The sequence below is a fragment of the Psammomys obesus genome, unplaced genomic scaffold (genome assembly GCF_907164565.1).
Source record: "Psammomys obesus unplaced genomic scaffold, mPsaObe1.curated_primary_1811, whole genome shotgun sequence".
In the NCBI taxonomy this organism is placed as follows: domain Eukaryota; kingdom Metazoa; phylum Chordata; class Mammalia; order Rodentia; family Muridae; genus Psammomys; species Psammomys obesus.
This window is the reverse complement of record NW_026591157.1, coordinates 2-9,960: the sequence shown is the minus strand read 5'-3', so window position 1 is coordinate 9,960 and position 9,959 is coordinate 2. Positions and strand designations below refer to the sequence as shown.

General features: G+C 49.8%; 1 protein-coding gene across 1 annotated transcript; it reads left to right on the top strand.

Annotated features, from left to right (window-relative positions):
- Nucleotides 1–361: 361 nt before the first annotated feature.
- LOC129679110 (autism susceptibility gene 2 protein homolog) lies at nucleotides 362–9,574 on the top strand (the record flags this gene model as incomplete). The annotated part of the gene is given in 4 exon segments (XM_055610033.1): nucleotides 362–503; nucleotides 6,234–6,311; nucleotides 7,617–7,700; nucleotides 9,352–9,574. Coding segments are annotated over 4 exon segments (527 nt in total), but the record flags the coding sequence as incomplete, so codon positions are not given.
- Nucleotides 9,575–9,959: the final 385 nt, after the last annotated feature.

Below are 9,959 nucleotides of genomic sequence, written 5' to 3'. Positions count from 1 at the left end.
GCTATGTAAGATGGAGAGGTGGGAAAAGAACCTGCTGACTAGGCCTTTATGACAAAGTGATGACCTGTGTGGGGAATGGTATTAATTTTTGACTAAATGGGACCTGACTGTACCCTCAAACTGGACTTGGCAGTCCTACTTCTGCCATGACACATTTCTGATGTAGGAAGCAGGTGCCACCATTTAGCAGAGTCTCTGCGAGGCCAGGCTGTTTTTCTGGCATTTGAAGGCTTTGTTCTCACGTTGTTCACAGTGTTGACCAGCCCCCTCACACCCGCACACCACTCCCGAGTTGTTCGCTAATATCTCTTGTTGTCTGCTGTTCTCCTGGTTTCACCCTCTCTCCTTCCTCTTGCTTTAGAAACAGATGCAGTCAGACCCACACAAGCTGGACTTTGGGCTGAAACCTGAGTTCCTGAGCCGTCCTCCAGGCCCAAGTCTCTTTGGAGCCATCCACCACCCCCACGATCTGGCACGACCTTCCACTTTGTTCTCTGCCGCTGGTGAGTTCAGAGGGTGGGGTAACTAAGGAATAGAATTTATACCAGCTCGTGAGGTAGTACCCCACGTCGCCAGGAGGGTGGCCCTGCTTCATTGATATACCCGTTTCATGCAGTAAGGACCAAGGGATGATCAGGCTGGTGAGGTGGCGCATACTTGTACCTACAACAGTGGGGAAGCAGAGACAGGCCAGTCTCTGGCATTCGCTGGCCAGACGGTCCCAAGCTAATTGGAAACCCTGCCTCAAAGAACAAGGTGGCATTGAGTGTGGTGGCCCACGCCTTTAATCCCACACTTGGGGTGCAGAGGCAGGCAGATCTTGCTGAGTTTGAGGCTACCTAGGAAGTTCCAGGGCAGCCAGGACTACATAATGAGACCCTGCCTCAAAAAACTGAAACCAAACAAGGTAGACAGCACCTGAGGAATCCCGTCTACAGTTCACCTCTGGCCTTTGTACACGTGTGCACATGTGCCTGCACACACATGAGTCATACACACACGAAGAGGTCGCCTTTGCCTTGCAACACTTGCATTGCCTTAGCTTGTCATTTGTTCCCATGTTAAACGGACGCAACTCAAAGGCATGTGAAAAAGCTACTGAAGAAGATCAGAAAGCTTGCCAGGGCAGATTGGAAGGGCAGTAAATCCAGGGATCCTGTAAGGATGAACTCAGCCTCACACTTCCATTGCCCACAGGACAGTTAGTGACTGCTTTCTCACCGTGGTGATCACACTGCTTTTTGAGGGTCCGAGGATGGAAGAAGCGTGTAGTTAAGACAGGTGGCTTCATGTGTTTGGTGGCTCAGGTCTGTCGAGCCAGCACTTGGGAAGCAAAATCAGGAGAAACACAATATTGAGAGCAGGCCTGGGCTACACAGTGAGTTTCAGCACAGCCTGGGCCACGGTTTCTCAAGACAAACAGGCAGGGTTAAGGATATAGCTCAGTTGATAGAGAAGTTGCCTAGCTAGCAACTCGACCCTGGGTTCCATCTGCAGCACAGAATAAATTGAGCATGGTAGTGCACACCTATCACTCCACTGTTTCAGGTACTGAGACAGGCAAATCAGGAGTTCACGGTCATCCTCAGTACATAGTGAGTTCAAAGCCAGCCTAGCCTACATAAGCCTCTGTCTCAAAAAATAAGAGGACTGTCCCTTTCTACTTAAGGTACACACAGGGAAAATGTAGTGGTTTTATGGAATACCTGGGTAATGTCGTAGTTTATGTCTATGCTATAGCAAATACTTTGAACAAACAAACAAACTAAAAAAGCAACTCAGGGAGGAAAGGGTTCATTTGGCTTACACTTCCAAGATGCAGTTCCTCATTGAAGAGAAGTCAAGGCAAAACCCAAAGCAGTTAGTCATATTACATCCACAGGAAAGAGAGAATTACCACATCCTAGCTGCTTGCCCTCAAAGTCTGGTCTGATGTAGCCTAAACTGGCCTTGACTCAGGGCCCTGACTAGGGAATGGTGTTGTCCACAGAGGGCCAGGTCAGTTAACAGTCAAGACATTTCCTCACAGGCATACCCACAGGCCAACCTGATCTAGAAAATTCCTCAGTTGGAATTTTCTAGCAGGTGATTCTAGGTTGCGGCAAGTTGATGGTTAAAACTGACCATCATAGGACTGGCTGTGTGGCTCACCAAGTAAAAGCAATTACTGGAAATTTCTGTCGATAGTTTGACTCCCTGGGGCTCATATGGTGGAAGGAGAGAACTAATTCTTGAAAGTTGTCCTTTGACCTCCGCTCATAAGTGCCGGAGGCTGCAGTGTAAGTACTATACACATACCCACAAATAATCAGCCAGCCTAAGTCCTATCAGTACCAAGTGTCCTTAACAACTTGGTGTTTTCTTTCCTTTTTTGAGACCTGGAGCTCCCTATGTTGAACAGGCTGAGCTTGAGCTTAGTCTGCTTCAGACCCCTGAGTACTAAGATGACAGTTCTGTATCACACCTAGCCACTGTTCCGTCTTTTTGGTTTTTCAAGACAGGGTTTCTCTGTGTAGCCCTGGCTGTTCTGGACTCACTCTGTAGACCAAGCTGGTCTTGAACTCAGGATCCTCCTGTCTCTGCCTCAAGAGTGCTGAGAGTGTGTCTACCACATCTGGCTTTCTCTCTTGCCCCACCCCGACTTGAGGCAGTGTCTGGTGTAGCCTAAGCTGGCCTTGAACTCTCTATATAGCCCCAGCTGATCTTAAACTTCCGGTCCCCCTGTCCGAACTTACTGAGTGCTGGATCACAGGCCATGTGCCACCACACCTAGTTTATGTGGTGCTAGGGACTGAAGCCAGGTCTTCGTGGGTGCTGGGAAAGCACTTTACCAAATGAGCTACGTCTCCAGCCCACTTAGTGTGTGTGTGTGTGTGTGTGTGTGTGTATAAAGATTAATTTATTTATTATGTATACAATGTTTTGTGTGCATGTGTGCCTGTAAGCCAGAAGAAGGTACCAGACCTCATAGGTGAGCCACCATGTGGGTGCAGGGAATTGAACTCAGGACCTCTGGAAGAGCAGCCCGTGCTCTTAACCTCAGAGCCATCTCACCAGCATCACCCCCAACACACACACACACACACACACTCTCTCTCTCTCTCTCTCTCTCTCTCTCTCTCTCTCTCTCTCTCACTCATTCAGTATATCTTAAAGCATCTCTGGGTGCTCATTTTTTGCCACAGAGCTTAGTAAATAGTTAAGAGTGGTGGTACAAGCACGGTGGCTTCGAGTGCTTACTGAATGAATCTGAATTTACCCTCAGAAACAAAAGCGGTGAAGAGTCCGCCATTTCTGACCCCTAGGGGACATGCTCCGCATCTATCCTGCCTGCTGCCTTCTCAGGCTCTGGTCTGAGATTTGAGTTTGATGGACCCTTTGACTCTTGTACTGGCCAGCAGAGAAGTATGGACATCAGTGCAGTAGCCCTGTGGTCAGAGCAAATAAATCACCCCTGGGATGGATGGAATCATCAGCGTCTCTGGTTTTCCTCCTGGGTTTTGCTTGGGGAATGTATTTGAAGGCTCTGTTTCCATGGTACCCTGCTCAGAGACAAGGATACATGGAGAGCAATTTTGGGAGAGAAATAGAGAGATTTCTCCCTGGATTTCATTGCAGCCAAATGGATGAATTGGCTTCTTTTGCTTCAATAATCCTAGAACTGTGGGTGTCCCCAGGGTCCTGGGTTTTTGTCAGAGCATTAACTAGCATGTACTACACAGTATGTGGCCCACACTTTATTCGGCTGGCAGCACTGTGGTGACTAATGAAGGCTGTGGAATATGTTCACTTTGTGCAGGGGAGAAGTTTGTTTTTAGTTCTCAGTACCATGCAGATAGATAGCCCCACAGGTGCCTGCAAATCCCGAGATTCCAGCATTTGTCCTGTGTGCTGAGCCTTACCCTGCAAACCCAAGTCCACAGGACCCTTGGGGTCTCCGGGGACCCAAAAGAGACATGGAGGGCAGAGATGGTTCAGTATAAAAGTGTTGGTCATGCTTTCGCAGCCTCCTCGGGGCAGCCTTCCCAGGCAGCATTAACAAGTTACTCTTGAAGCTTTTAGAAATACTGACCTTCCCCAGTTCATACACACACGCACGCATGCTTGTGCGTGTCCTTCTGTTCTTTACTCCCCTTCTCTCCCAGCTTCCTGCAGGAAAGGGATCTAATGCATTTCAAAGGGATATAAATATAAATATGAATTGAGGGACTGGAGAGAGGTTCTGTAGTTAAGAGCATTTACTACTATTGAAGAAGACCTGGGTTTGATTCCCAGCACCCACGTGGTGGCCTAAAACTGTTTGTTACTTCACTTCCAGGGAATCTAACACCTTCTGGCCTCTGCAGGAACCAGGAATGTGTGTTGTACATATGTGTACATGCGGGCAAAACAGTCGTCCATATAACAAATTTTCAATAATAATAATTGGGGGCAGGAGTAAAGGCGTTTGCCACCAAACCTATCAACTGAGTTCCATCCCTGGGTTCCATATGGTGGAAGGAGAGAACCAGTTCCCCCAAGTGGTTCTTTGGCCTCCACACACGCACTGCAGCATGCATGTACTTCACACATAAATACATGCGTACATGCTAAGTTTGTAAATGTAATTTAAAAATTCAAATTGACCAAATAGAAAAAGAAGATGTGGTCACTGTGGCATACACACACACACACACACACACACACATACACCGTAAATATAATTTTAAAATTCAGACTGACCAAATAGAAAACAAAGAAGATGTAGTCCTATAAAGGGATCTATAGATGAAACTTAGGTTCCCTGGCAGGCAATGTAAGGACTATTAAAGCCAGTTGCTGGATCCTTGGTGTCTCACAGGGCCCAGGCTGACCTTGAACTCCTGGTATGTGGCATGTGCTACATTATGCAGTGCTGGGGATGGAACCCAGGGCTTTCTGCTTCCTTGTCAAGCACCCTACCAACTGAGCCACACTGAGGATTTGGGGATTCAAAGTCGGAATAAAGCATCTTTTCCTGGCACTGGAAATTAACAGGCATCCGAAGGCTTAGCCTCCCATCTTTTAGAGTCAGCTCCCAGCAGTGCATTTAGCAGTGTTGTGCCGTGTGAGAACCTTTACACCCCCACACCCCTCAGGAGTAAGAGTGGGATTTGGCAAGAGACTCCTTAGTGCGTCACTGTCTGCAGCTTCAGGTCCACCGATGAAGTGAAAAACGTGTCCCTGCTGTGCTGAAGAAGGGAGCCCCTGACCCACTCCTCTACATCAGAGGTGCCTATGCAGTCCTTCAGGGTGAGCGCACTTCAGCGTCTGTAAGCCTGCCGTGACTGCAGACAGACTTGGTTATGGAGGCTTCCTGTGTCCCGGCTGTACCCCACCCCACTAACCAGGCCTATGCTTGTGCCATCAACTTCATACAGAGATCCTTTTGGGGCCGTGGTCGGCTGGTGAGGTGCTCACCGCAGAGCGCGAGGACCTGAACCCTTATAGCTAGGCATGGCAGCGCGTATTTATGAGCCCAGAGCTGGGGACATGGAGCCATGAGAGTCCTTGGGACTCACTGTGAGCCAGAGCACCAGAATCAGTAAGAATCCCCAGGGTCAGAGATACACTTTCTCTCAAAAAAAAAAAGAAAAAATGATGGTAGAGCGTGACTGACTCCACACACATACATGTGCACGTATGTGCACACACACATGCAGCAAATGCCTTTTCTCGGGGTGGCGGCCATTTTCGTTTGCTTTCTACTGCTGTGATAACGTCCCAACCAAATGCAACTTGGGGAAGCAACCGTTTACTTCAGCCTACAGTATCATGAAAAGAAGTCGGGGCAGGAACCGAAGCAGAGATCATGGGGGATCATCACCGACTGGCTTGCTCTACAGGCCCTCATTCACTGACCCTTTCTTAGACCACTCAGGACCACCTGCCCAGGAATGACACCGCCCACAGTGGGCTGGGCCCTCCTGCATCTATTAATGGAGAAAATGTCCCAATGGCCTTGCCTCCAGACCAAGCTGTTTGGGGCATCTTCGCAATTACAGTTTCCTCTTCCCAGATGACCCCGGCGGGCCGCCAGTCCAGCTGGGAAAGATGGGAGGGGTGCCTTTACTGTGTCCCCCATTGTCTTTTACCCAGGTGTACCTGCAGCGGCTGGGAATGCACTGAAATTAGACTTCAACATATTATCTTTGGTCCCCCCTAGCACGGGCTTTCTCTAAAACTCCAACTTCACTCTGACTTTGCCTTTGCAGGTGCTGCGCATCCTACTGGGACCCCTTTTGGGCCACCACCTCATCACAGTAACTTTCTCAACCCTGCTGCTCACCTAGGTGAGTCAGAAAGATGGAGGGATCCGCCCTCCAGCCTAGTCATGGCACCTGCTAAGCCTTCCATTTGAGGGGCCCCGGTGGGGGTGGGGCATGGTGGCAGCAGTGGGAGGCAGCTGGTCACAGTGTGCACTCCGGAAGCAGAGGGAGATGGGTGCCGGCTCGGCTCACTTCCGGACTCAGTTCAGTGCCCTACCCTGCGGGCTGGTGCCACCCACACTGAGGGTGGGCCGTTCCGTCTCAGCCTAATCTAGACACCTCCTCGCAGCTGTGCCCAGGGCTTGTCTTCCAGGTGGGTCTAGATCCAGTTACTTTGGCTTTCAGTGTTAGCCATGACAAGGGGCTTGGGGCAGGGAAGTGTTCCTTGGCATCCCAGAGCATGTGTGTTCAGGGTGGGCTCCTCCTGCCTGACCCCACCTCAGGGTCCTCCTAATAGCTAGAAAGATACAATGAGTGTTGTTAAGAGAGCTGCATCAGAGGGCTGCACTCTTTGCTTCGGCTTCCTCACACTTTTTTTTTTTTTTTTTTTCTTTTTTGAGACAGGGTCTTTCTACATAGCCAGGAATGTCCTGGAACTCATTCTGTAGACCAGGCTGGCCTCAAACTCAACAGAGATCCACCTACCTCTGCCCCCTGAGTGCTGGGATTAAAGGTGTGCACCACCATGCCCAACTTTTATTACTTATTTTTACTTTATATGTATAAGTGTTTTGCCTGCATTAATGTCTGTGCTTGTGCCTGCATTGCCCTCAGGGGCCAGAAGTGGGTGTCAGGTTCCCTGGAACTGGAGTTAAAGACTATTGTGAGCTCTCATGCTGGGGTGCTGGGAATCAAGCCCCAGGTGCTTTCTCCAGCCTGGCAGCAGCCCGTTTTTGTTCATGCGTGTAATCTCAGCACCCAGAAGGCAGAAATAAGGCAGGAGCATCAGTTCAAGGCTAGCCTTGACTTATATCAAGTTTGAAGACAGCCTGAGTTAAATGATGTTAAAAAAAAAAAAGAAAGAAAGAAAGACTGAAACAGAGACAGGAACATTTCATAGACAAGAGAGCAACTGAGAGCACTGGGTTCTGAGTTTGCCCAGTGCCATCCCAAGTGCAAAGCTAAATCCATGCAAAGGATGGCACTCTGGAAAATCACCCTCCCGGAACTCTTGCTAACCCAGTGCCTAAGTCCAGATGCAGAAATAGTTCATCAGGAGAGTCAAGGTGCAGCAGAGAGGGTCTGTCGCTTTCCCAGCTCCCAAGACACGCGTGTTCCTCACTCACAAGTGCCTAACTGCCATCTCTTCCTTCCTGGTCTCATCCGCAGAGCCTTTTAACCGGCCATCTACGTTCACGGGCCTCGCCGCAGTGGGTGGCAACGCCTTCGGGGGACTTGGAAACCCTTCAGTTAGTGAGTACCTCTCGATTGTTATATCTCCCTTCTGCAATTTCTCTGACCCATATATGGCTTTAGACCTTTGGAAGACAAGGGAAACTTTTCTTTGGGAAAACTAATTTAAGCTGAGTATATGGGTCAGTGACAGAGCGCTTGTCTGAACTCCTCCCAGTGAGGGAGGGCATGGCTCAATGATAAAAGAGCTTGCCTAGCATGGGCAACGTCCCGAGTTCCCTCCCCACACCACCAAAAATCACTTAGAAACAGAGGAAGGGAAAAAAAGAAACGGGGAAGGGGCAGGCGTGGTAGCACACGCCTTAAATCCCAGCCCTGAGGAGGCAAGAGACAGGCAGGTCTCTGAGTTTTGAGGCTAACCTGGTCTATAGAGAGAGTTCCAGGCCAGCCAGAGCTGCGTAGTGAGACCCCATTGAAACCAAAGTGAAAATGAAGGTACCTTGAAAGGGTAATGTCACTTCCAGATAGAGAGATGTGGCCAAGTGGGTAGGAGCTCTTGCTGCTCCTTCAGAGTACCCAGGCTTGGGTCTCAGCACCCACATGACGACTCATAACCATCTGCAGCTCCTGCTCCAGGGCGTATGACGCCTTCTGCTGGCCTCTGTAGGCCGAGCACCAGGCACACGCATGGCACACATAATAACCACGCAGGCAAAAACCCATACACACAAAGTAAAAATAAATATATGTGTGTGGTATTATTATTATCTGCTGCTGCTGCTGCTGCTGCTGCTGCTGCAACGAGTTCAGGTTAGAGCACCCCCAAACAGGTTTAACGTGAAGCTGGGTGTAAGTACATAAGCCCCCTTGGAAGCAGAGCACCCTGTTGATGGTCTGTGCATCGCAGAGTGGTGACCAGCTGGGTCACTACAAGAAGTCTGCTTTGGTCACAGCTCAAAAGAAGAAAATATTTCATTTCACTTTTGAGGTAACAAGGTTGGAAAAAGTCCCGTGGGGGATAAAGAGCCTAGGGATGTGACTCAGCGGTTAGAGCGCCTGCCTTACATGCGGCAAGTTTTCTATCCCCAGAACCACGTGAGCAGAGTGAGGTGGCGAGAGCCTGCGATCGCAGCACTTGGGAAGCTGGAGGCAGCCTCATCATCCATAGTTATTTAGGGAGTTTGGGGCCAGCCAGGATCCATAGATCTGGTCTTGAAAAGAAACGACAGAGCGAGAGAGAACGCATGCGGACCTGTGCATTGTTTAGGACGAAATCCTGCATGGTCTTTTTGGATTCATTTTACCCACTGCTGGAAGGAAGTAGCACTCAGCAGGGTGTGGTAGGCAGAGGACCAGTGGATCCTGTGAACTGACCTGTTCGTCTGTCATATGGTCATAACGTACCTCTCTGCATGCCTGGAACTTTTGCATGCCCACACATATCTGATGGGGTATCCGCATACCTGCTCGGTCCCGTCTCACTTTTTCCTCTTCGTTGACTTCTTTTTTTAAAGCTGTGAGCTGCCTCTGCAGTGTGGGACAAGAGTTCCTCTAATGAGTGTGTTAATCTCCTTTCCTTTTCCAGCTGCCAATAACATGTATTCATTTTAACTCTGAATGCTGTTAAAGTTTTTGGTAAGTACCTTCACTCCGGCAGGTTTCTATTGAGATTTCTCTGAAACCTTTTTTGTTCTCCACTTCACCATTTCAGCACCCAACTCAGTGTTCGGCCACAAGGATAGCCCCAGTGTGCAGAACTTTAGCAATCCTCACGAACCCTGGAACCGGCTGCACCGAACGCCTCCGTCGTTCCCGACCCCTCCGCCCTGGCTGAAGCCAGGGGAGTTGGAGCGCAGTGCGTCCGCTGCAGCCCATGACAGAGATAGAGATGTAGATAAACGAGACTCCTCCGTTAGTAAAGATGACAAGGAAAGGTACGAAAAGCAACCGCTCTCGAGTCCCGCTGGGGAAGCCCGCCCTGTGCCACACGTCAGTCAGAACCAGCTACCTCCCTCTCCCCTGCCCCAGCCTCTGTCCAGGCCTCGCGCTTAAGACCTCTAGCTCCCCCGTCCCTTTCCAGTCAGTACCGGCAGCCCTCCCTTGCACTCCATGGTACAGAGCAGATGGTGACTGTAGCTCATCCCTAGGAAATAGGGCAAGGAGCCCATCTCAGAAGCAGTGAGACATACAAGCCACCCCAAATCCCTGAAACATTAGCGTGTCCAAGTAGACATCTTCCTGTAGACAAGCAGTGGGAGCTCGGAGCCAGACACACACACACACACACACACACACACACACACACACACACACACACAC